The 26,489-nt window shown below is 45.3% G+C and overlaps 1 protein-coding gene across 2 annotated transcripts; it reads left to right on the forward strand.

Annotated features, from left to right (window-relative positions):
- Positions 1-357: 357 nt before the first annotated feature.
- On the forward strand, positions 358-25,053 carry NR1D2 (nuclear receptor subfamily 1 group D member 2). Of its 2 annotated transcripts, none has more exons than XM_086468100.1 (8): positions 358-373; positions 3,798-4,058; positions 6,018-6,106; positions 7,076-7,220; positions 8,862-9,478; positions 13,242-13,427; positions 17,283-17,493; positions 21,905-25,053. In XM_086468100.1, the coding sequence occupies exons 1-8, from the start codon at positions 358-360 to the stop codon at positions 22,099-22,101; spliced, it is 1,722 nt and encodes a 573-aa protein (XP_086324226.1). In that variant the 3' UTR covers positions 22,102-25,053. The 2 variants fall into 2 exon arrangements, with proteins under 2 accessions (XP_086324226.1, XP_086324225.1); XM_086468099.1 differs by lacking the exon at positions 358-373 and adding an exon at positions 564-732.
- Positions 25,054-26,489: the final 1,436 nt, after the last annotated feature.

Raw genomic sequence — 26,489 nt, forward strand, 5'->3', positions numbered from 1 at the left:
CCGCGGCCCGGGCGGCGCGGAAAGTGTGTCACTGGGTGAGGGGGGCGGTCGGGGGCGGGGCGGGCCCGCGGGGCGGGCCGGGGCGGGGCGGGGCGGGCGGCCGGCGGTGCCGCACTCTGCGCGGCTCCCGATCGCTTTTGTTGTAAAGGGGAGGGCGCCGCGGCGGGGACGGGCAGCCGCCGCTCTGACAGGCGACAGCGCGGCCGCCTCCCGCCTGCCGGCTGCATGTAGTGCTGCGGCGGGGACGGAGCTGGGGAGACGGAGAGCGAGCGGAGCCCAGCCCAGCCCAGCCCAGCCGCGCCTGGCCCGGCGGAGCCCAGCACGGCGCCGCCCCTGCCCCTGCGGGAGGAGGCCGCCATGGAAGTCAGCGCGGGTAAGCGGCGGGGCGGCCGCTGCGGGGCCGGGGTGGTCGTGGGGGGTGTCTCTGCGGGGGTCGTCCCGGCGGGCCTGGGGGTGCAGGCGGGGGCCGACCGGGGGGGCGGCGGGGTGGGGGAGTGCGGCGGGCGGCGGCGCTGCCCGGCCCTGGCCCCGCTGGTGGCCGGGACGGCCGCGCGCTGCCTCACATGGACCCGCCGGGCGAGCCATGTGCGCCCTGTGTTTACGTTCCGCGCGGCGTGCCCGCTCATTGGCCGTGCGGGGCGGTGACGCGCGGATTGCATAATAGTGCCGGGGCGGCGGCGCGGGGCGGCTGGCGGCGCGGACACGTGAGGCGGGCGGGCGGCCGCTGTTTTGGTGACCTACATTCGGGGCGGCGGCGGAGGGGCGCGCCGGGGACACGTGGGGCCGCGCCGCTGCGGCGCCGGCGGCCCCGCCCCCGCGGCGCCGGGCCCCGCCCCCGCTGCGCGAGGCCGCTGTGCGGGGTTGGGGGGGGTTGCGGGGGAAGCGGGCGGCTGTTGGCGCGGTGTGGCGGAGTGGGGGGGGCGACACGCACCGGGGACACGCGCGCTGCGGCGGGGGCGCGGGGCCCGCACGCGCGCGGCCGTGTGCGGCGGCGGCGGGGCTGCCCCGCACGTGGACCGGCCGGGTGCGCGGGGGCGGCGTTGTGTAACGGAGGGGGCGGCCGGGGGCAGGGCAGGGCCCTTTGCGGCCCGCCGCCGCGTGACGGCGGAGGGTGCCGCAGCCCCGGCCCCGCCGCAGCCACGGCCCCGCCGTGCGGCGCGGTGCGGTGCCGTGCGGTGCGGCGGGCGGGCAGCTGCCCGCAGGGCGGCAGAGGGCGGGCAGGGTGGCCGTGCTGCTGCTCCCTGCCTGCCGCCTTTGTTAGCGAGAGTGGCGGCGGTGCCGGGGGCGCCGGTCGGGGGAGCACCCTTCCTCGGGGCCGGGGGAGCCGATCAGCGACGTAGCCAGCTCGCCGCCTCCTTCGCGTCCTTACGGCTTCCTAAACCTCCGTGTAAATGAAGTACCTGCACGTTTACGGTGCCCGCCCCCCTCCCTCCGGTAAATCCCCGCCAGGGAAGACCCAAGGGGCCAGGGCCCCTCCTCACCCAGCCTGACGTGCCCCCAGCGCAGCCCCCAGGACTCGTTTCGCCGCCCGCCGCCGGGTTCCCGAAGCAAAGCCCCGCCAGCTTGTCGAGCCAGGGCTGCCTTGCCTGCCCAGCGGCGGGGTCCCGGGGTGAGCGGGGGGTCCCCGGGTGAGCAGGCCTGTGCGTGCACGGGGATCGCCCTGCACCTGCTCTTCGGGTGGCCGCCCTGTGCGGTGTATGAGATTCAAATTTTAACTGCTGACCAAACAAAAACAGTGCTCAGAGGGAAACGTAACCTGTACAATAACAAAAATATTGGCAATCTTGACTGAGGCACAGACAGGACTGCCCGTCTCCCTAGGGTACAGGAGCAGCCCAGCTGTCTGGGGCTCCTCAGGCTTTCAAAAGACAAGGGGTGAAAACCCCTGTAGACACACTCTTTCCATGCTCCCCGATGACATTGGTGTTACCCTTGAGGAAAGAGCATCTCTTTTTATGAGGCGGGGTTTAGAGATAGCGGGGTGAGGTGGCATCGAGGAGAAACACGGAGTTCCGTTTGCATGTGCCCTGCTCTGCCCCTTGCAGATAAGGATGGCGCCTGCCAAAAGACTTGGTGCCTCCCTTGGGCTGGGACTGTGAGCTTTGACCTGGCACCTGGCAGAGGCACTTGTGGCGCCAGGGGATAGCAGGACCTTCGTCAAATAGGTGGTGTCTTAACACTGGCGCGGGTGTTCAACAGTGACTTTTTCTTGTGCCAGTGCATGACCTGTGCATCCATTGCAGACCTCCTTTCTCTAAAAACCTGATCCTGGATGCGTGCTACGCTGCGTGGAGGATTTCTTAAAAAAAAATCTGTGCAGGAATGACTGCTGTGATGGGGTGTAGGGGCACTGGTGTCCAGGAATGTGAGAAGCAGTCTGTGTGTAGCACACGTGTCACACAGCCACTTGGTCTGACTTCTGCTCTGCTGGGGGCTCCTTGCCTGCACACTCTTTAGGGTGTTGGTGGCAGTTTCCTTGGTAGAAAAAAATTAAATGTTAAAGAGGAAATGGGCTAGTAAAGCTGCCACAGAAACGCTGAGAAGACTGTTACAGCTGATCAAAGTAATGAAAATTTGTAAGTCAGAATTTCTACCTGCAAGCAGTGATATTTCCACGGTTGTATAACACTGCTGCCTAATAGGCGTAACAGCCTTCATCTGCGAGGAGGTGATGACTGATGTAAGGGGCTACAGTCTCGACCTGCTATGCCAACTCAGTTGATCAAGGACTCTACTGACACCCATGCTTTCTTCCTCCAAAGGAAGCCGGGGCATGGCCGGTTTAAAGTTTTTAATTCTTACTGGTGTGTGGAGTTCCTTGCTGCAGTGTCCCGAGTTGCCCGTGAAGAGGCTTTACAGAGCGATACAGGCATAAAACAGAGAAGATGCTGAGTGTAATTTATTTAAACAGTTGCATGGCTTTCGCTGTTGAAATTTTTGTGTGAAATATCCAGTGTTTTTATATTGACTTTTGAAATACTGAGTCTTGGAGATAAACTCAAATGAAATGAAAACCATTTCTCTTACGAGCAAGAAAAAGGAGCCTGTGAAAAGGCAGAACTGCTCACAGGTCTGCCTGAGGACAAAAAGCTGTTTCATCTGAGGGATTCTCAAGTGTGTCAGATTGCAAGATGCGGCAGGACAGAGTCTGTTTGCAAATAGCAGACTGGCAGTCGGAGTTTAGCTGCTGCTAGAAACGCTACTAAGGCTTGCAGTCGGACAAATGGCGTTCAGTAGGCTAACCAGGCTGCAGCACTATTTATTTCCCTTGCCCCCTTCCTTGCTGCATCATGAGCACCTCCCAGCCCTTCCTTTCTGTGCCTCTGGCGCGTAGCCTGCGTGAAGTCTTTCTCTCTGCCCTATTTCTGTCCCTATCCTAGCTTGTTTGCATTCTGGCTCCACCGCGCTGTGAGATCCTCTTTGCTGTGGCTCCAGACGAGCTCTGCTCAGAGGGTGGCCAGGGAAGCCTTCCCTGGGCTGCTCCATCCCCTCTCCCCACTGCCCCGTCCTGCCAGCACCATGGCTTGTTGCTCCGTCTTCTGGTTCTGTTTCATCTCGACTTGGATCAGAGAGGGCTGATAAGACGGGAGAAGGGGATGGGGCAGGCTGGGAGGTCAGCCTTTGAAAACAAGTGGAGAGAAGCAAGCTTGAGGGAGGGAGGGAGGGAGGGAAAGGAGTGCGCCCAGGAACACGTGATGGCTGGGTCTGGTGGTGCTGGGTCATGGCGTGGCTCACATGGCAGCGGTGCATGTCTGCTTGTTATGTCACTACGTGCCGCCTTTTTTTTCTTGCCTTAGGGGGTGTGATAGCTTACATCAGCTCTTCAAGCTCGGCATCTAGCCCAGCCTCATGTCACAGTGAGAGCTCAGACAGCGGTTTCCAGTCGTCCTCTTCGCCTGTACCATCTTCTCCGAACAGCTCCTCCTCGGAAAGTGGCTGCAATGGCCGGAGCAGCGAGGGTTCTGACGGGGCACCGAAGAGCGATCGGCTGGAGGAGACTATTAAAACAAACCAGTCGAGTGTTGCTGGTTTGACAAAAGGCCATAATGGAGTCACAAGTACGTTTGGTGCCGGTTCCTGGAAACCACCATTTTCCCCTTATATGTTACAACCAGGTCCTCCATGTGGCTTGCTGTAAAGGCACATAGCAAAGCCTCCCTCCATTTTTATCTCCTTGCGTTGTATGTATGATAATACATACGATAGTGCCATACAGATGCTGATAGATGGAGGTCCTGTTGCTGCTAGCTTCAAATAGTCCATAAATACAGGCCAGCTTTATTTCAGATTTCCGCTGGTGAAAACTGATCTTAATAAAAATCAAACACTTGGTTGAAAAGATGCAATGAAGTAAAGGCCGTAGTAGTCAGAAATTGCCTTCAGGAGTATTTATGGAGCTGTCTTGCAAATCTGTTTTCTCTGGTTTTTTATACTCCCTTCCCTGCCCCTTCACCTTCCCTCCCCTGAAATTTCTTCGAGGAACAAAATAAATAAATTACCAAAACATTATATTATATTTACGTAGCTGTAGCTGGGACCTTTATCTTTTTGATTCCAAGTCTTAATTTGTGTATGTAAAAATTGAAATACTCGTAAGCTGGAACTAAAGGATAGCCTTTAAAAAAATGCATTTAACAATCTAGCTACAGATACTTGCTTCACACTTTTTTGGTAATTAGAGAAGATCAGTGATAAAGAACTTTATTTGAAAAGTTTTGGAAGGGCAGGAATCAAACTGAGTACTGGAATGAGTGTTTCAACAAACAGCTGGAATTTAGACTAGTCTTTTGAAGGCTGAATGCTTTTATTGGCAGAATTGTTTTATCGTTTGGAATTGTTATAAAGCTAGAATAAGTATCTAACAGTTCTGCCTTAAAAGTCTCCTCCCCCCAAGTGTTCCTACCCTAAGTTCTTAGTAACCTTTACTTTCTCTTAAAAACTTGCTAACAACTAGGTTTTTGGTATCAGGGCAGAGGTTCTTGAAGATGAAACCTGTTGTAAACTGTTCAGATGGATAGATAGATAAATAGATAACAGAGCCAGTACTGAACTAAAAATGTTGTTTTTTTTTTTAAAAAAAAAAAAAAGTTGTGGTTTGGTTCTTTTTGAGGACCTTAAAAAAAAAAATTTTAGTTCCTCTTTACAAATGAAACCCAAATGTCAAATAAATTACTTTTTTGGTAGAATATGGTTCTGTGGGAGTATTTCTAGCTGTCTCTGTTGCTAACTGTTAAGGTAACTTTGAGGTTACTGAAGTCACTAGTAAAATTCCCATTGGCTTCAGTGAAACCAATGTCAGATCAGCACTTAGGACTTGCAAAAAATCTTTATTGACAAGCTGAAATAAAATAGGTGAGGGAAAAACTTAAAAACCCCAAACCATGAGAATATTTAGAGGGCCGAAAAGCTATTTTCAAGTTCAAGTGTGCAAGCATGCCATTCTGGGTATGCACTGAAATGAGTAGTCTTTACATGTGTAGATGTAGCTGAGTTACTAGTAATAAATTGTTATCAAATAGGTGGAGTGTATGGCTTGTTTACAATATATGATAAAATAAAGTGTCCTTCATTATTTCTGTTTTCAAGAAAAGGTGTCTATTCTCTGTTGGGGAAACTAGTGTTTATATGGGCTTACTTGTCCTGCTGGAAAAACAGATTGAGCCTGAACTTTGGTGGCCTAGTTAACTAAATGGTCCTTTTAAAAGTGCATAAATGTAAGCAGACTTTCTTTTTCTACAGTTGAGTACAATGCTACTGTGATTGAAAATCTAGTGAATACATGCTTTCTCCCTATTCTGTTGAGTGCTTCATGTTAGTGCCCCCCCACCCCCTTGCGCTGGTACCTTTTGAACTGTTCAGGGGTTTGTACATTCTTGTTGTGTGTTCCTCTGCTGTATTTTTTTGTGTTGAACTGACACGACATATTTTGCTTTTAATCCAGGTTTTAAAAGCTGGAAACATGTTCCTGCAGTTGTCACTGGTTTTCTATATCCTTGACTTTTCTCTTCTGATTCTAGAATTTAATGGCATGGTTCTTCTTTGCAAAGTCTGTGGAGATGTCGCTTCAGGATTTCATTATGGTGTTCATGCCTGTGAGGGCTGCAAGGTGAGCTATATTTCTGCTCACCTTTCTGCTGGTGAAATGCTCAAGTTCTCCCCATAGGGGAAAAGGAGTGATACTTCAAAAAAAATATCGGTATGCTTCTCTGTTAAACTTAAATCTGAGAAATTTCAGACAGTGTGTAAGTTGTAGGAAAAAGCAAACCACTTAGCCATACACAACATTTTCCAGACTCTGTAGTAGTACTTTATTTTCTTGCCCCTTGTCCAATCCTGCCTGACCTGGAGTCCACGGCAGAAAACAAGAACTGAAGGCAGAGGTGGTAAGGACCATGTCACGCAACACACGTGAATGTTAATTGCATTAAGAGATAGTGGGTGTGAGTTGTCACCTGGGCTGGGACACAGACCAAAACAGCTTTGGAAAAGCAATTCTGTACCATGGGGAGAGCCAGAACTGGGTGCTTGCATGTTCACACATCAGTAGATCCATATTCTCTGATTTTGTGACACTGCAAATTTTATGTTCTGTGAAGGAGTTTATCAACTCAAGGGTTATGTGAAAGAACCACCTTTGAAGGTCATATCATGCAACAGGATGGTTTTGTTGACAAACTGTGGAGATTGAAGTCAAAAGATGTGATTTTGACTTTAATCTTTTGACTTTAATCTTTGCACTTAATTTCATAGGAGGTTGAGGGCATATCTTACAGACTGTCAGTGTAGTGACGGAGGTAATACTGGAGGTATTTTGCTCTTAGCTGCTGGCTGTGCAGGGAACAACTTAGTGTCTTCTGCAGTTAGAAATCGTGACTAGTTTGCGTTATACACAGATCACGCATGAAGGGGAAGTCAGTCATGAGGAGTAGCCAGTTCTTCAAAATCACTTGGGGCTGATGGCTCTGAAGCAGCTGATGAGATGCAGTGAGGTTTTCTGTGCCTGCGGAGAGGTAAATCTTGGCAGCAGGATTTGACATGTGCTGTAATAATAGTGGGGGTTTTTGTTTGTTTTCAGGGTTTTTTCAGAAGAAGCATTCAGCAAAACATCCAGTATAAGAAGTGCTTGAAGAATAACAACTGCTCTATAATGAGAATGAATAGGAACAGATGCCAGCAGTGTCGTTTCAAAAAATGCCTGTCTGTTGGGATGTCAAGAGATGGTATGTTCCTCTACTGAACAGTGACCCTCTGAGAGGGAATCTGCTGCCCACCTCAGAACCAATTGCTAAGAGTCTTAACATCAGAAAACACAGCCAGCCCTGTTGTCCGGGACAGGTTACCTGTCCGAGAGTGTTTAGATCAGTTTGCTGCCTTGCTCTGTGACTTTCCTGAACTGGTAACGTAATACTGGCCGCAGGGCTGTCCTGTCTCTGGAGGCTGATGCAGTGGGATGCACTGCAGTGGTCTGTTAGGGGAATGGTTGTAACAAGAGCCTCAGTTTTGTTTTAATGAGTTAGTATTTCTAACTGTATCCTGCCTGAGTCTGAACAAGACTTTTCTCTTTTTCTTTTTTGTTTTGTTTTGTTACTGTTGCTTTTTTAGTGAAAGGGGGTTCTGCCCAAGCTGATAGCCTTAGTGTAATCGTTATAGAGCCTAAAGAGTTAGGTTTGTGTGCATGGGGCAAGCATGTATCTGCTCCTTTTTTTTGTTTGTTTGTTTGGGTTTTTCCCTTTTCTTTTCTTGGAGGGAGAGAGAAGGCAAGGAGGAAAGAGTAATGTTGAGCTGTCTCTGACCACCTTGCTGGCTGTCCGTGCCTTGTGACTTTTTTTGAAATGTAATGCTGAAAGTGTTGTTTGTCTGCTGCAACCTACTGTCATGAACCAGAACTCCTCCTTCTGTTTCACTTTCTAATTTTCTCTGGGTGTTTATTTCACAAGAACTAGGAATCTTGGGCTGTTAATAATTTAGTGGGTGGAGTGTTAAAACTTATTTTAAATAATTGTTCCGAGTTCTTGTTGTGCATAGGAGTTATTTCATCCCCTAGGCGCTTGTTTGCGCATAAGGTTGCACCTGCTTTAATGAAGGAGATTTAGTTACATTAATGATGGACTACTGCGTGAACATAATTACATTGGTCGAAACTGGTTGTAAGCCCTTGTAAGGCTGTGGTTGGACAGGATGGTAGAGGCAGTTGTAGATTCCCTAGGACAGGGTCGAAAGGGCTGCAGCCACAATGACGCCCTTCCCCTTGCCAGCAGAAAATGTCCTTGTCAAGGCAAAGTTATCAGGAAAATTTGCCAAGGTAAGCTTCATTCAGCATTGATTCTCTTAATTGTTTTGGCAAGTTATATAATTGGTCCGTGAGGAGCTGTCTTGTAGGACTTGTGTTCAAATATGGTATGAACTGTGTTTAAATTCAGCTAATTGTCAGCTCACAAAGTTGTACTGATTTAATTGATCCAATCTTAAAGCCTGACACTTAATTAACTAACACAACTGCGTGCGTAGTCCGTAGCCAGATTTGTAGCAAAAGGGGAAAAGGCTTTAGAGGTTGTGGGCTTTAGAGCTGCCTTCTCTTTGTGTGTAAACAGCAGCATATAATTCACATCTCGTACCTATCCTATGCCCAGGAAGCTCCTTGACTTCACTGATAATATGCCTGCTTATTATTGGTGAGAGCAGTTAAAGTCCTCCCGTAAAAGTCAAGATTATTGGTTGAGGTGTCTATCTTGTGTGTGTGTGCGTGTGTGCTGGTTTTTCACTTCATTTTGATGCCTGTGTCTGCTGGTAACACTTTCAGAATTGACTTTCTTTTTTTTTTTTTTTCCCCACCACCACTTTTCATTTCTCCACCTTGGTAGCTGTTCGATTTGGCCGTATTCCCAAACGTGAAAAACAGAGGATGCTGATTGAAATGCAGAGTGCCATGAAAACCATGATGAACAGTCAGTTCAGCGGTCACTTACCCAATGAAGCATTAACAGAACATCAAGATCAAGCACCTCAAGAAGACCTTTCCTCCAAGCCCAAACAAGAGCGGGAAACCATCAAGAGCCCTTCTCCTCCTCCTAGCGCTGACATGGCTAAGGAAGAAGTGATTGGTATGGTCACTAGGGCCCACAAAGACACTTTCATGTACAACCAAGAACAGTCCCAAAACCCAGCAGAGATGATGCAGTCCCAGAGTGGGGAGAGAGTGTCAAAGAACACTGAGCAGTACATCTTGAGCAGTGAGCACTGTGTTAGTGGGCTTGGTGGCCCTCAGTACCCCGAAAGTGAGCAGCACCTTGGTGGACAGTACAAAGGGAGAAGCGCAATGCATTATCCAAGTGGGCATGCCATGTGTTTCACAAATGGCCACTGTATGAACTTTGCCAGTGGTTATACTCAGCGACTGTGTGATAGGATCCCGGAAGATGGCTTTTCTCCAAACAAGAATACCAGTTACCCTTGCAGCACTGGAGGAAGAATGCATCTGGTATATTGATATCGATTGTTTGATTTGATTTAGTGAAAAGTTTAGGGGTGGGTATAATCCAGTTGTGCCTCTTTAGTCAGTGAAGCGGCACACAATTGGCACAACTGCTGAAACTTAACATGGTGACACAAGTTTTATAGCACAAATTGTGATGAGGAGAGTAATGGCTTGAGTTGTGTGGAGGATTTGAAATCATGTGAGTGATGGGGTTTCTTGGCTCGTTTTTTGTCAAACTGAAAGTAGACTAATGTCAAAGAGCATTGATTGAAGAAAACTTGTGGATTTTTTTAAACTGGCTTGACTTAAAAATGAAAATAGATGTTAGAAGTTTATAAATTGCCTTCTTCACTCAATGCTGTTGAAGATTTCACTTTCAAATGATCTACACAGTCAGATATGCCTTATTTTCCTTAAAGGTATTCAGAGCAAATTTCTGGGGTGAAACCTCAGGGCTAGGATTTTAAGCCAGTCTATTTGCATGCCTTGCTAGTGCGTTTAAGATCTCTAGGGTGGGGGTGTTTTCTTTTGTTTTAATGGGGATGAGCAGATTCTGTTACAGGCAGTGTAAAATACAGGCTCAATGGGACCCACAGGCTATGCATCCTTTTTCCCGAGAACGTCTTCAGATCTGAACAGAGGCAGGAGGAAGATGCACTGCTAAACCACTTGAGAGAAGTCCAGGGTCTTTTTTGTAGTACTTACACAAGTGAGGCTCTGAACACACTTCTGGGTACTTTAGATGACTTTGCTAGAGCATTTTTGTACTGAATTCTGAACAAGGATGCTTCCTGTTTTCTTGCATATGGGTTTTGGGGTTCTTTTTCCTTTCCTTAACAGGTCCCTCCTGTTTGCCTTGCATCTGCTGTTTTTTTGCCATTCAGGCAGCCGGTTCCATAAGCCCCTTAAAATAGTTTGTCCTTCTCTTTATCACTGGAACCGCCTGGGAAGAGAGAACATAACATCCTCGTTCTCATCCTGTGCTCCTATTGAGAAGTGCTAGTTCCTGACCTTTCTGAAGTACTTGAGCTGCTGGTGTTTTCCTTCTAGTTTGTAAAGATTCTTCACAGGTTTTTGAAGGCCCCTGAAAGTCCCCACAGAGTGAAGGCTGTTTGTTTTGATGCTGGGTTTCATTTTTTTTTTGTTGGTTTTGTTTGTTTGTTGGTTTGTTTTCTTCTGTGTGGACCATGCCATCCCTAGCATGCTCTGACCTTAATTGCAGACTCCAGGCACTATGCCATGGCAAATAATAATCATTCCCAACCTTTTTTCCTTGCAGGGAAAGTATGTGGAGTCACTACAACAGCATTCTTGGCACTCCTGAGAAGCAGAGGTTAAACCTGTCAGTATGGGCAGGCAGGGAGTGGCACAGCCTGCAGAGGCCCAGACAGTCAGTTTGACCTGTGCATAGAGCTGCAGGGAGGTTTAACACAGCCGACGATGAGGAAACAAAACTGAATCCAACAGAGCGCTGCAGGCACCCCACTGTGTCCCTGACATGAACGAGGGTTTTGCCAGAGAACTTAATGAGAGCAGGATCTGACCAAAATGAGTCAGTAGCAGTAAGGGAGTGTAATTAGGTTCTGAACCAGTACAGAGACAGATGTTCAGGGGTTTGGTTTTTTTACTCAATACCCCCACAACCAGAAAAGCAGAACAGGTCGTTCCTGAAGAGGTTCCCCTAAAGAGAGCTAGTGACTGCACAAGCTGACAACTGCTTCCGTAGGAAGCCTGTCAGAGTTCAAGGAGCGTCTGGATGATGCTCTTAGTTATAGGTTTAGGTTTAGGCAGTCCAGCAAGGAGCAGGGAGTTGGACTTGGTGATCCTTGTGGGTCCCTTCCAACTTGAAGTATTCTATGACTCTTGGGCAGAGGTCTCTCAAGAGGGCTTAGACATAATACATGGGGTGGGGGGAAGTTCCCCTTGGGACCGAGTGCTTGGGGATTAAGGTGAACTGATGTAGAATGAGACGTGGAGGTGCTTTTTGTGTCCAGTTCATGGCAGGGTGCTGAACCAGAGATTCCGTATTTTCAGAGAGTACTGTATTTTTAACGGTACCTGTGTGAACCATTGCAGTATCATGGACAGAGCAGCCATTAGTGCCTGCCGTTCTTCTGGTTGTATGCCTAGACCTTTCCTTTTGCCAAAATATCCTATGATGTTCAGTTTACGGAAAAGGTCCCACTCTACCCACAAGTAATCATTTGTTTGAGGCGTAGTCCTCAGACACACAAATGGTGTTGTGATTCACAGCTGGACCAAGAAATCTGCAATTCCATTCCTTGGGGAGAGCTTTCTGCATATTTACCACCCTGTTAGTAACTGATATTTGGGGGGAAAAAAAAAAAACCCAAACACAACCCAAAAAACCCCCAGAAATGTATGTCTGTCTATCTGTCTCCATCTTGTTTTCCTTGGCTGTTGCCAAACACATACACACACATGCGCACGTATATACCTGTTGAATATGTTCTTGTAATGGATCTTGGAACCTTCCCACAAAGAATTGCTAGGTGATTGTCAGATTTGAGATGTCCTGCAAAAGCAGCATATCTCCAAGGAACTGATAATCTATTTCACTGTTTTCATAGAATCATAGAACAGTTTCGGTTGGAAGAGACCTCCAAGATCATCGAATCCAACCTTTGTCCTAGCTCTATCAACACCACTAAACCATGTCCCTAAGTAAAACATCTGCCCGTCTCTTAAACACCTCCAGGGATGGTGACTCCACCACCTCCCTGGGCAGCCTGTTCCAATGCCTGACAACCCTTTCAGTAAAGAAATTCTTCCTAATATCCAGCCTGAACCTCCCCTCGTGCAACTTTTTCCATTTGCTTTGCTGACATTATGTAGGATTACATGTACACTGTTTAGTAGGATTGTGAGGAATACCTAAAGGAATTCTCATCCTTGATGATGACAGGTGAAATGAATATTAAAAGGTTTAAACTGCATTAAAAAATGTACATTTTAGAAAGCAGAACTCAAAGTGTCTCAGAGCATCTAGTTGGGTTTTACACAGGGAATTTATTGGCAGTCAGCCTTGACTGATATGTCTGATCTCATTGTAATGGATTCAGACTTTCCTACAAAAAAACACTATGTGTAAAAGAAAGAGCATTTTGTCATCTTGTGATTGAGCAAGATTGGAATACCAGTTCCTTAGTCCTCCTTCAGTGATACAAATAAAAGCAAACACTTAGGAGAGGAAGGTTTTTCTGGTAATGAGAGTGTAAACCTCATTGTAAACCATGTGACTCGGGAAACCAGGGCTTGGTTCCTTGCTCTGGTGTTGACCTTGAGTGAATCACTTCAGTTGCCTGCAAAACAAGAAATATACATGAGAATGAATGTAGTAGTGACTGTGAGATTACAACTGATTGTGAAATTCTGATTAATTGTGAGATTGCAGGGATAATGCAAGTAAGATTAATCCAGATGTCAGGCATGAGTGACATCAGGGAAGACAGCACAACCTGAGTTCTCTCAAGTCTTTCACTATAAACAACGTTGGCATTTTCAAGGTCAGCAAATTGAGAAACAGACTGCTAATGGACTGCCGTGGGTCATTGTTCGTTTGTTTTAAAGAGATGGGGGAGATATCTAGTTGCTTTGGAAGTTGACTGAGGAATACTGATATTTTTTCTGTGCATCGTTATTGCAGAGTTTTCTTGAAGAATAAACCTACTACTTTCAAGTATTGGTCAGTATTTGGAATTGTATCTTTAAGAGTTGTTTTCTGTGTATGTTTTGTAAACATCAGGTCTGCCCAATGAGTAAGACTCCCCATGTGGACCCAAACAAGTCTGGCCACGAAGTCTGGGAAGAGTTTTCCCTGAGTTTTACCCCTGCGGTGAAAGAAGTGGTGGAGTTTGCCAAGCGCATCCCAGGTTTCCGAGATCTCTCTCAACATGACCAGGTCAATCTTCTGAAGGCTGGGACCTTTGAGGTGAGACCACTGTGTGTATAGTGTGGACCTGACAACCTGTGCATCAGTCTGACCCCCTTAAGAACAAAAATAAATAGAACCGGGTTGTATCGGGCAAAACCAGCTTGTTGGTGGCTGCTAGCTCTGAGCTTTCCTTAAGCGGGTAGTGTCCAGTGCTTCTGTTTGGTCAAATCTTGGTGAGCTCTCCCTCTTCCAAGTAGGTCAGAAGTGCTCAGCCCTTTTACCCTTTTCTCTTCCCTGGGCATTAATAAATGACTAATAAGGAGTTTCTTGGTTTTGTATAGCAGCAGTTACTTTGATAGCTACATTTGCATAGCCTGGAGAGAAACAGACTGCGTCTGGAACTGTGGATAGTTTAGAAAGCTGCCTATTGACTTACCAGTTTTGTGGAGGAATGTGTTTATCACTCTGTCTTCCTTCTCCTGCTGTGCTACGTGCCAAAGCCAGAACATCTATCCTGACCAGTCACTACTAGCCTTTGATGGCAACTGTGGGTTGCTGAAGCCCCAGAGCAGTAACACTGATAACTAGCTGTCCTGCTGCAGCTCTGTAGATACCGCGTACCAGCTGCAGCCTGACTTACTCTAGTGTAATCCCACCAGGTCCTCATGGTTGATTTCACCCGTTTGTGAGCATGATCTGTATGTGAATTGGTGGTGTTAAATTGGGAATGATACCAGAGAGCTTGGTGCTGTTTTATAATTAGTGACCTGCACCAGGGGACTTCTACTTAAGGTGTTAGTTGCTCTTTCAGACTCTTGTGTCTATTGGAGACCATGCACATTTTATAAGTATTCAGATGTGACGTTTAAACATAGAGGGTCAGGGGAGCTGAAGTCCCAAGCATTCAATGTTACCGTGCTTTTCTGTGGAGGGCACAATTGGTGATGCTTTTGCTCTTGTTTACTTCAAAGAGGAATACTGGATTTCATATTTACCTGAACTGAAGACATTTCTCATGTGATGTGTTGGGTCTTTTATCTGCATTTATACAGTCCAGTTCTAAAAAGGGTAATTGCCAATTGGAAGATACAAGTTACACTGGAAGACTTGGTGCCTTGAGCTTGTCAGTTTCCTTGTTTCTTCCATTTTGCTGTCATCTGTTTTTTACTGTTATACTTATTCTTGACCTTTTAATATTCATCTACAACTCATGTAGCAAAGGGCTGTATTTTCACTTCTTCAGCTGCAGCCTCTTGTGTTCACATTACATAAAAATGTTGATTCCTTCCTCTGGAAAGTGATATACTGTCCAGTGCCCTCATGGAAGGTAGAAAATCGGGCTCGAACTGTTCCTATAATGTAAAGCCAAACCTTCATGTTTTGCAAATAAAATGGTTTGTCTTGGCCTTTCTTCATCTCAGGCTTTTTCAAGCCTCACTCGTATGCCTTTTTGCCAGTTACAAGCACTGCTGATAAGAAGTTTCTATGTCCAGGGGAATTAATAATAATGTATGGCTGCATGCGTATCCCTATTCACTTATAAATATGAAACATTAATGATTTCTGTTAGTGCGCTGATACCTGTAGTTAAAGGCCTATGTGTCATCTTAGCAACAGGAAAAAACCTCAAAAAATAGTGCTACAAAGCAGTGGAAAAAGACCCCAACAAAACAGGATTAATGAAACTGTTGCAATAGAGGCAAAAGCATCTTGAAAGCCTGGTGCATACAGGTCACTTCTGTCTGCTGAGTAACTAAACCAGGGTATCCCCACATCTGCGTGTTAACAGAAGAACCTGAGTAAAAGTACTGCCTCCGAGCCTGTTTTGGTTCCCTCAGGCAGCAGTATGTGGCTGTCTTGGCACTGTGTTTACCAGCAGCTCATATTCACGGAGGGCTTGTTCATCTGGGGGTAAGATGCATGGAGGCAGTGTTGGTACAGAAGCAGCATAGCTATATATATTCACACACGTGTGAGCTAAAAAGCCCTCTTAGAACTGGGAGTACTGGGGAGCTCAGTGTATCTTGGTGGCATTTGCATGGGAGCCAGCTCAGAAACAGCAGTGAGTGTAAAATAGGGAACTCAACCAGATTAGAGCAGATCCTCCCCCACCTCCACAAGCCCCTTCTCCAAGTGTAGTTGGCGGTAGAGCTAACAAGCGCCTTGGATCCATTGGGGTAGTGACTCAATGTCACCACAGACTCACAAACTTGGTAATTTGCCTGCAGGTGGTGGGGAAGTGAACAAGCACTTGCCTGTGTGGAGGTTTTTGTGTGCTTATATTGCTATGGTCAGGTGGTAGGGTTGATCAGGTGTATCCTCAGCATGCACAAATAGGAGTCTGGCTTGAAGTCAAATGGGATGAATCAATCATGTGCTATACTATAGTCTAAACTGTTATTCCTTGGGTTAGAGTGATAACATTGAAATCTATAGGCGAGGTCTTTACCTTATTACTCAGTCAACACAACTTCATGGGCTTCAGTTTTGAATACCAGCATTAATACTGGTTACTCATTGTTTTAAGTTCATGTTTCTAAAGCCGAGTTCTGTAAGAAGAATACCATTTTGAACTGAAAGGTGGTTGTGTACCTGATGGGTCCCTGCTAATGCACAATTTCAGCCTTGTCTGTCTGCCCTTTGTCTCCTTTTGTTGTATTCTGAGGGCTTCTGCACCTAGGTTTCTGCCTAGGTTTCCGCACTCTGTAGTTAATGTCGTCAAAGGACATGTAGCTTAGCTGACAAAGGTGAATAATACATAGTGCTCATGTGTCCATCAAGATTGCTGCATGTCATTTGGCTGTTAAAATTTAGGAGCAGGTCATGTAATGTGCATGAATGGTGTTTGAATTCTCAAACATTTTCATTTTTTTGAACCCTCCTTTTTTAAGCTTGTCAAAGGCACTAGTCTTTGCTGAAAAACTGGTTCTCCTCTCATTTGTAGTAAACCTTTAAATTAATGCAGTTGTGTAGGGTAAGTGAGAAGAGATGACTGTCACACCAAGACATTACAGCAAGTCTGAAGTTTTAAGCAATGCCAGTTGGTTCATTTTCTCCAAATAAGATGGCTGTTCTGTGCGACTTAAACCTTGAAAATGTACATAAGGTTGTTGAACATGAGCAAATGAAAGTTTACAAGCCATTCCAGAGGGAGACATTTCACAATACGACTGAGAAACCACAAGAGAAATTTCAGCCCAGAGGGGTAAGTTCAGCACATGTCGAGTGCTCCAGCCCAGGTGCTTATACCAAAGGGGTATTCCCAGCTGCAGCTACAGACCAGGTGCCGTTTCAAGCTCTGCTTCCCTAGCCTTTTGAAGGCCGTACATGTGCCTCCTTTCTGCCAGAGCTCGTTAACATTCCTGTGGGTACAGCGATGCAGCATGGTACTTTCCCAAAGAATGCTTAGTGGGCCAGATCATCAGGTGGTGTAAATCAGCATTGTTTCAATGGAGCTGCTCCAATTTACGCCAAGCAAGAATCTGGTTCAATACCTTCATTTTGCTCCTCATAAGTGTGGCCAAGAAAACATTTATTTTAATGCTCTGTGTGCCTTTGGCTGTTTGATGGCTTAAGCAAGTTGTCCTACTGGCATATTTATGAATGGCATTGTCCTTGTGGCTCAGGCTCTCTGAGGCATAAATTTTAATTTTCTTCCCTTTTATGTGCTATAGCCCCTCCCCTGCATCCACTCGCTAATTTTTTCACTTGTTTGTTTCTCTCAGATGACTGGGCCAGAGCTTGCACTGTTTTTTACAGCTCAATAGCATGCTGACAGTTTCTGTATAGATTGCTTGTATAGCGGTTAATGAGACAGTTTGAGTGATGTTAAAAGGTTTCATTTTTTCTATGGCTTTTATAGAAATCCACCTATATTTATCTGGTTTTGTTGTTCTTTTTTTCTTTTACCAGGTTTTAATGGTGCGGTTTGCATCTTTGTTTGATGCAAAGGAGCGTACTGTCACCTTCCTGAGTGGAAAGAAGTACAGTGTGGATGACTTACATTCAATGGGAGCTGGTGATCTGCTCAACTCAATGTTTGAATTTAGTGAGAAGCTAAATGCCCTGCAACTTAGTGATGAGGAAATGAGTTTGTTTACAGCGGTTGTCCTGGTATCTGCTGGTAAGGAGAGAAAGTTAAATCACATCTTTGCCAAATTTGAATATGGCTCTCTGTTAAAAGATCTGTGTAAAATGTATACCCTGTTATTTCACATTTCAGTGCAATTTAGTAGGTTTTAAGGACTAGCAACCTGTAATTTACTTTTTTACATACCTGTGCTTTCTGATACTGCCTTTTAGAAAAGTGTGACAATGGGCTTATATTTTCCCACTACTTTCTATAGAATGCAAAAATACATCTCATAGCTGCCCAATGGCTGTTTAGAAGCTATTTGACTCATCTAAGTTTCACAGGACAGCATCAGTGAAATTACTTCTGACTTGCACAGCCTAAGTCTTGGGATAAGGTGGTATTTTTACTTCCAAGTATTGTCATCGGAGTCTATTGCGTATCTTACTTAAGTCTAAATCCAACAGATTGATCTCTGCATATGTCAGCAAGAAAGCCCTGTTCATCTGCATCGTGACTTCTTACCGCTAAAGGTCTGCCAATCCACTAACATCTTCGCTGGCCGTGTATCTTGTTTCAGTCCCTGGATATATAGAACACCCTGGCCCAGATTCAAAGAAGGATTAAGCGCCTACTTCTGTAGTATTATCTAAAGCCTCAAATTAGGCACATTAGCTCTGCATATAATGCCTGAAATACTAGATGCAGAATCCCTGCTTGCTGGGTAAGGAGCTCTCTAGAGGTAGCTAGCAGGAATGCTAGTAGTGTCCACTTAGGCCACAAGCCAGCATCTGGGGGCCACTCACTTCTTGAACATGTGCACCTCTTCCACATGAGTGGTTTAGACCCACATCTTTCTTCTGAGGGAGAAGCACCCCAGGCATGGTGCTGTAGGCACATGAAGCCTCTGTAAACATGTTAGGACAGCTCAGTCAAACAGTTTTGTGCATGGCCTAAATGAAATGTGATAGCACAGGATGGGGCAGCTGTAGCCTCTTCAATGTGTAAGTGGTGGTGATGAGTTTGCAAGCTTCAAAAGCCAGAACAAGTGGCAGTGTGAAGGAAGCATGGCACTGTAGTCTGTTAGTGAAAATGTTCAGATAGCAGAGAGAAACCTGGGGTTTTAGTTGCTTTTCCAGACTCTCCTTTACGTATTTTATCTTTCAAAAACTAAATTGACGAGAACTGGAGACAACCTTTAAAATAAGGTCTGAGAACCAGGCCTTTTCCCTCCTTGTGCGATGTTGTAGCTAGACTACAGCCACTCTTCTTGCTTGCTCAGCTGCTGGGCCCTAGAATATTACAGTCTCTGTGCCACCTCTTTTGAATGTGAGTGGCTGTATCTGTTCTGTTAAAAGTCCTTGTAGCGCAGAGACAACCCCCTCCAGCCTTTCAAGCACTGCTCCATGCTGTTGCTAGCTCCCAGTAGGGCTTAGCTTAGGGATGGTGTGTAACATATACAGCACATAGTGTCAGAGCCGTGCAACAGGACAAAAAGAGGTGTTTGGTATTCAGGCTTCTTGCAGCTACTGAGGACTTCTCAGATCATAGCTTAGGACATTATTGCTGCCTGTCTTAGCTACCTTGTGATCTGATCTGCAGTCTGATTACAGCCTTCCTGGACACCTTCACAAAATACTTCCAGGGCTTTATAAAGTACAACTTTGTTAGTCTGTTGATGTTTGGGCCCAAACTTGCATTTGTACCATATTCCAGACACAATAGTAACCTTGATGGTCACTGTGAGTCCAGCAATTTTGAGATCAACTTCACTCTGTAGCTTGCAATTGAATTGAAATGCTTGATTTGTTACTTGCACTAATGAGTAAGTGAGCAAGCTTCACGCTTGAACAGGTACCTAAGAAGAGCAGAAGTGCTCCCAATAGAGCTCCTGGGGAAGATGGTCGCAGTGCAAGGGCTTGCCAGGTGGAGAGGTGTCTGTAGAACTGAAGGGTTGTGGGCACATGTTGATTAAACAGATCTTGAAAGACAGATCCCCTGCACCCCGCCTCTCAAGGAATAGTGTGACCCAGAGTTATTTCCTGTAATGTGGAGGCAGAGCTCAGTTAGAGAAGGAGGAAAAATTGAGGAACAGCATCAGAGAACGACATGGAGATGCAGGTGAAGACAAAAGATGCCATAACTGGAAGAAGCAGTGAAGGTGGAAGAATAAGGCCATTAAGACTTCTTCCTCTCAGAATGGAAGTTACTCAAGATCGAAAGGAAGATAGTAGGGTAATCAAGATTTACATCGGTTCTAGAAGCAGGCAGGAGAGTGTGTGACTGTTGAATCCTGATTAAGTGATCCAGAATATAAAATACCATGCTGCACTAGTTTAAAATCTTTTAAGAAGACTTTCAGTTGTTTAAAACTGTTAAAAAATCATCAGTGGAAAAAAAGATAATCATAAGTCTCTAAATAGTGCAAGTGGGGAGAACACTTGTCAGAAGCATCTCCACTTAACACTGGATGAATAACCACTCTTATGAGGGATATTGCAAGCGTGCAGAAAGAAGCAGCAGGGGTAATAGCAAGGAATGTGTGTACACCCTCTTGTTTTGGTGGCATATGGCAAAGAAAGAAAAAGCAGGGCCGTACAGAGCATGTGGGAGTGTTTCTGGCGGTGTGGAGGAATTACTGTGGTGCCATTCAAAGACTAAAAGAATGCTTCACCTCTGGCTTCAGTTAGCTGGATGTGTAAAAGATGGAGGGGAGATGGTGAGATGGATGACAGGCACTGAAGAAGGAGGAAGCAAGGTGGAAGCAAAGCTGAAAGAATGTGGTTTGTGCAGGTCTAGAGACCAGATAATCTCTTAACTGAGGGTAATGCCTCTTGGTAGAAGAATATAAAATACAAACCTGCTATTATTCTCTCTTATGGGGATAGTACTAACGAAAACTTCTGCTGGCCACTGGGAGCAACTGGAAGTAAACTGAGAGGGAGAAGAAAGGCTTGGACTCACCCCAGGCAGCCAGGAGAGACTGGAGTGCGTTCCTCTGTCTTCAGAGGCAAGGCAGTATTGCTGTCACTACAGAGCTCTTGAGAAACCTCATCTGGTGTATTCTGTGCAAATGTCATCATCCCTGCTCAGGATAGAGCAAGCCTAAAGGTTTTGCAGAGTGGGGGTAAGTGGGATAGGTAGTTTAACAAATGAAGGCAAAGAATTATCTCTTCACTCGTGTTCTCTTCGAGAGCGACTGTCAAACCTGATGGACAGTCTCCACAGAAGAGTGGAATATATGCTAATAAACATAGTTTGGTATTAATCAAAGTTCCCAATTGTTAGAGTAGAAGGTTCTGGAACAATCTTTCTAAAGGAACAAAACACATTTACTTCTTCCAGATGTATCCTTAAGTGGATTATATAATAATTTTTCCCATAGTGGTAGGGACCTGCAGTGAATAGTCCAGGAGGACTTCGTAGACTCTGTTCACCTGAGAAGTCCAATTGGATTGACACTGACAGCATAAGGAAGGGTTTCCCGCTCTGACTGTATCATCTGACTCAGTGCTACTCCAGAAAGCTGTTGTCATTCTGTGTCCCCATTCTGCAAAGTGCTTAAGTACATGCACACATCAAAGCACATTTCTGTTCATGTCTGTCACTCACGTATGTGTGTGTCCTGCTGAATTTACATGGTGTTTAAAAGGAGAGGCTACAGCTTGGAGAAAAAAGCTGCTGTGCATGGTTGTTAGGTGAGAAGTTTTGCTTAAAAATTCATCCTTTTAAGCTGCTTCCTTAGGTTCAACCTAAGGACAACAGGCATGTTCTTAAATACAGCTGTCTTGAAAGAGATGCTTTGGGCATGCGGTGAGTGCAGTATGTGAAAACATAATGTTTTTCTTGATGTTGAAATACTTCTTTCTTCCTCGGGAATTTTTGGGTCTATCATGATTCATTTTGTGAGTGCTTTAGAACGTACTTGGAAATAGTGCCCAGTCATGTCAAGGCTTTTGCTCCCTTTGCTGCTGGGGATCCCACTATGCAGATACAAGTGTGGCTTGTCCTGATTGGGGTTTCCTCCTCAAACATGAACCTCCAGTTTAAGTTTAGGGTTCTATGTTCAGCCTTGAGATATGTTTGAAATTTTTACTTCTGTGCGCCCTGTCCTTGTGTTGAAAGTTGTGATTGAGCAAAATATTTAAGCGTTTGCTTCAACCTGTCCTTTTCTGGAAACATGGGTAAGTGATTACAGAAAAGGTGGTTGAATGCTGCCATTTCAGCATGAGCTTAATGCTTTACAAAGTTGATGCTAAATAATGTTTGAAAGACTTTTGGAGTGTGGGTTTGAAACTTCTGGCATACGTATTTAATTTTTCTTGTGCTTGTTAATTTAGTGAGTGATTCTTGCAGTGGCTTTATATTGCAAACTACATCTGTTCAGTCTCTTTCTTTTTTTTTTTCCCTCCCCTCCTTTTTTGTTTCTCTCTCCCTCTTCTCCCCACCCACTTCTCTTTAGATCGCTCCGGAATAGAAAATGTCAATTCTGTGGAGGCACTTCAGGAAACACTAATCCGTGCATTAAGGACCTTAATCATGAAAAATCACCCAAATGAAGCCTCTATTTTCACGAAACTTCTTTTGAAGTTACCTGACTTGCGTTCCTTAAACAACATGCACTCTGAAGAACTCTTGGCCTTTAAAGTTCACCCATAGGCCTTTAGGTCTCATTTGTACTTGGACTTGCCTCGTGTTAAACTGTTTTGTGCTAAAATATGTATTTATACAGTTGTACCACTTATTGGAGAGACAGAGTTCACAGACTGTGAACAATTGATAGCTGTCCCATAACCATGCAATAACGCTTCAGCAGGTGCTTTCAGCTAATGTTGGTGCAGCCTTTGGAGTCCTACAAGTCATCCAGACCCAGCTGTGCTGCACTTCTGCAGAAGAGGTTGCGATGAGCCTGAGTAAATATGGACTGGTCTTTCATTTAGGAAGAGAACCACCACTGCCCTCTCATGTAAACTGAACGCAAAATAGCTGTGTATGTGCATACAGAGCATGGAATGGGGTGGGAACAATCCTGCGCTAATAGGAACATGGAAGAGCTGATTTAATTGGTCTTTCACTTATCTAGTAGATGTATGTCTGTGTCTCTTGGTAATTCACTCATGGTTTCACTGTTGTTATTCCATTAAACCCAATGGAATGATTTCAGCCTGCACCAACTCTTCACTGAGTGTGTGTTCATGCCATGTGTATATAATATAAATAGTTAAGTAATGAGTGTTTATGGCTATATAAAGTACAGAGTTGTGTGTATATATGTGTATGTATATAAATAGTTCTATACATAAAGTATACATATAATTTCTTCACAATATTTTAAACTGTGAAGGAATTTAAACTTACAACAGAAGGTGATCTATGGAAAGAACCAAATAGATGCACTTTGCATATTGCTGAACTAATTATCTGAGCATTTCTAATTTTTAGAAAACATCAAATTTGCATTAATATGCTGTGTTTATTAATTTAAAAAAAAAAAAAACAAACAAAAAAAAACCAAACAGAGTGGCACCAAAGGGGCAGAGTCAGATTCAAGTTCTGGAAGGCGTTTGTAGAGAATCTCAAGTGGAGGTGGTTGGTTGTGGCACTAGTGAGATTGATTGTCCATCGCCACTGAGGTTCTTAGGTTCTGATAAAGGTTAAAGAAGCACCAGATGCTCTTCAAAAACTTCAGCACAGCCAGAAAGAAAACATCAGATGAATAACAGCATCTATCAGAAAAAAAAATTATGGGAAAAATGTATCCATGGTTGCGTTTGGGTGTATGTGTGTTCTGTGACCGTTTATTTCATGCAATACATCATTTTGCTGCTTCATTGCTAAATGAGAACTGAAAACAAAAATGTAAGATTCCCCATGTCTTTTCACAATTTGGGCTTTGTGGTTCCCATGTCTGTTCTTCTGAAGCTCTCCATTGGTGCGTGTGCATGTGCGTGTGTGTGTATGTGCAGAGAAGGTGCACTGGATGGTCTGGATTTTTTTCTTAAAAAAACACCACAAAAACTAAACAAACAAATGGGACTTTTTTTGTTGTTAATGCCAGTAGCAAATTACAAAGCAGATCCTCAAGGCTTAAGATTCTGCTGTTGTTCTGTCTAGGAAAGCAGCTCTCTATGGGTTTTTCTCCATTTGTAGCAGGACCTGGCACCAGAAAAGAGAGATTAAGAAAAGTCAAAGCGGTTGTGTTAATTAGTTATGTTTATGTTTTGCTAACATGGGAAGAAGATGCTCCGTTACCCTTGTGTTTAGTTAACTTACCTTAGAGGTAGCCCTCTGGGTCTCTAGCATTTGGTAACACTGCTCTGCGGTGGGAGAGACCTCTCCGTTTGTTACTCACTGCGTGTGGATGTTTGCGGTCCTTGAGGCCGGGAGCTGGAGAGTGCCAGACTGCAGAGCTGCTCCTGGCCGTGCAGGAGCAGCTCCGGCTCGGCAGCCGGCCGGTGGAAGCCTCCTGCCTGCTGCGGAGCTGCAGCAGAGGCAGACCCCTGCCCACCCCTCCGCATCAGGAGCTGGGCAGAGGAGGGGAGGCTTGCACCCTGCCGTGGCTCCGGTCACCTTTGGGCTGGGGGTTTTCCCTGGGAAAGTGGTAAGGAGTGCTGGCCAGGGGGCCGAGAGCAGGAGGGGACAGGTGCTTGAGTAAGAGCTGGGGAAAATTTGGCTTTAGCCTTGGGTAAGGAGCAGAAGAGCCCACCCTTTCCCGTCCTCCGCATCTGCTGCCCAGAGAGCTGTCCTCCTGCTTCAAGCTACTTTAACCACTGGATAATGGCCCCTTAATACATACAGTTTTGCTATCCAAATGTGCTATCGGGGCATATTGTCCTAATTTCTGTTAACAGTCTGCATCCTACCAGTATTATTTGTTTGAGAGCTTCACTGAATTACGCATTGAACCATTCAGACTAGAAAGGACACAGTCACATGTTTTGTATTATTTAGGAGCTGAAATGACTTCTTTGTAGACCCCATTTCAAATGTGGAAAGTACAGTTAACCCTTGGTTGTTTTGGGAAGGAAGGAGGCTTCTTACAGAGATTGCCACCCTGCAACTGTGTTTTGATGTGTTTTGTTTTATTTTATTTTCTTCTTAAAACTGTATTATTAAGCCTTTAGGAATGTATAACCAGGACTGAGTAATTACTGCTTATTAAATTTTTAGTTAGATTGACCATGTATGCCTATAGATAGATATTCTAACTTGTGCAATTTCATTTGAAATAATCTTCCTGTACATAATGGAAAAACTCGTATAACAGAAGAAAAAAAAAAAAAGCCCCAAACAGATTGACTGAACAAAAAAGTTGATTAAAGTACGGTTCAAAAGTGACCCACGTATTGCAAACTGTAGCTGGGCTCTTAGAAGAAAATCTAAACTCATCGTGTTAGCTGTGTATTGTGAGCTCTTCTTTTACTGTGTCACTGGTTATACACTTGTTAAACGCTGAGATAATAGACTTCATGCCAGGCATTTGAGTACTGTAGATTGGGTCATTGCTGAAAGATTAATGTACTGTATGACTTAAATGAAATTTTTATTCTTGATTTTATTCTTGATTTTGTTCTTGTTTTAAAAGATTAAATATGGGCATTATGTCAGCAAGCTAAACTGTGTTTCTCTTGTTCTTTGTATTTTTCTGTACAAAATCTGGAGGGGAGGACAGCATGCTGAGATGAACAAAGCAGAAGTAATGGATGAGAACATCAGCTGCTGTAAGGTCACGGGGGCTGCACTGGTGCACAGTGGCCAGGAGCCCGCATCTCGGTCTGCCTGTGATACTGTTCTGTCCTGCCAGGGGGTTGGATGAGATTTTCTGATGCACTTCGTTTACTACAGTTAATGGACTTTCTTGGGTAGTGTCATTAAAATAGATAGTTAATTTAAACACGTTCATTACTTTCAGGAACATAACTTTGTAACTGAAAAAAGGAAACGGTTTACTTTTTTGGTAAAGACAGTCTTAAAGCTAGGTTGAAAGAGAGGTAGATGGAAAACAGCATATGAAGGGCAAAGATCTGTTGATTTTTCCATCTCGATTTCTTAGTTTGAAGTGTTTACTGTTTTAGGAGATAAGAGAAGCTTCACCAGGAAATGTTATATCTATCTGTGTTTTAAAAAAAGCAAAACCCCCAAAATTAAAACAAACAAATTATGGCTGCCAGCTCTGGAAAAAATAACAGCACAAAATTCCTTTCTTTTTTCTTGGCATGTTTCCTCTGGTGGCATGTTTGCATACGGTTTCCCTTGTTGCCTCCAGGTCTGAGCCCTCATGAGTGGGGCTGTGAGCCATGGAGGTCCCAGGGCCTGGGAGGTCCTTGGGAAGAATTCTTCCCAGCTTTTGCTGGGATGCTCGAGATGGGCCATGAGTAATTTTACCCTGTTTGGCTGCAAGAGCCTTACCACAGCAAGTGGGGGGGCGTGGGAGGGATGCTTCCCAGGAAAACATGATTCCATTCCCCCCTCTTCCACCCTCCCAGTTTGGCAAGATGCTCTGGGGATGGGGGCATGAAGCGTTTGTGCTTGTTTGTGGGAAACTGGCTGGGCTTGGAGTGGACTGTGCCGACTCAAGTGTGAACATGGCTGCAGTAGCTTACCCCTGTCTCTGTCCTCGCTCCCCGAGGAAATGACAAAGGTATGAGTGTCACTGTGTGAAAGTATAAACTGATGAGGGTGTGGGCAGCCAGCTACCTCCTGCTTGGGCTGGTGACCCACGGGCTGTGTGTGGGTGGGAGGGGATCAGCATTCGCAACTGAACCGCAGAGCACTTTGATTACAGAAACAGTTCGTACAAGGAAATAATTGGCACTTCCTTTCCTTTGATGAGTACAGCAAGTAGCTGCCAGAGCCTTCATCAGCAAATACCTTAATACCTTCTTTTTTCTTTTTCTTTTAATTTTTTTTTTTTTCAAGGTTGTAGTTTGGAGGTGGGGGAGAGGAACATCCAGGTGTGGGGAGAGCCTGGAGATACCCACCCCAACAGCCACCTGAGCTACAACAGGCAGCTTGGAAAAAACATTGTGGAGGCTGTGCTCGCTGGG

This window comes from Leptosomus discolor, chromosome 7, assembly GCF_034619465.1.
Source record: "Leptosomus discolor isolate bLepDis1 chromosome 7, bLepDis1.hap2, whole genome shotgun sequence".
Lineage (NCBI taxonomy): Eukaryota > Metazoa > Chordata > Aves > Leptosomiformes > Leptosomidae > Leptosomus > Leptosomus discolor.

Excerpts from the sequence above, each read along its gene's own strand:
- NR1D2 (XM_086468099.1), top strand. The coding sequence starts at position 564 with ATGGACCCGCCGGGCGAGCCATGTGCGCCCTGTGTTTACGTTCCGCGC. Across the intron at positions 4,059-6,017 it reads AGGCCATAATGGAGTCACAA|AATTTAATGGCATGGTTCTT; the intron begins GTACGTTTGGTG and ends TTCTGATTCTAG. Across the intron at positions 9,479-13,241 it reads CTGGAGGAAGAATGCATCTG|GTCTGCCCAATGAGTAAGAC; the intron begins GTATATTGATAT and ends TGTAAACATCAG.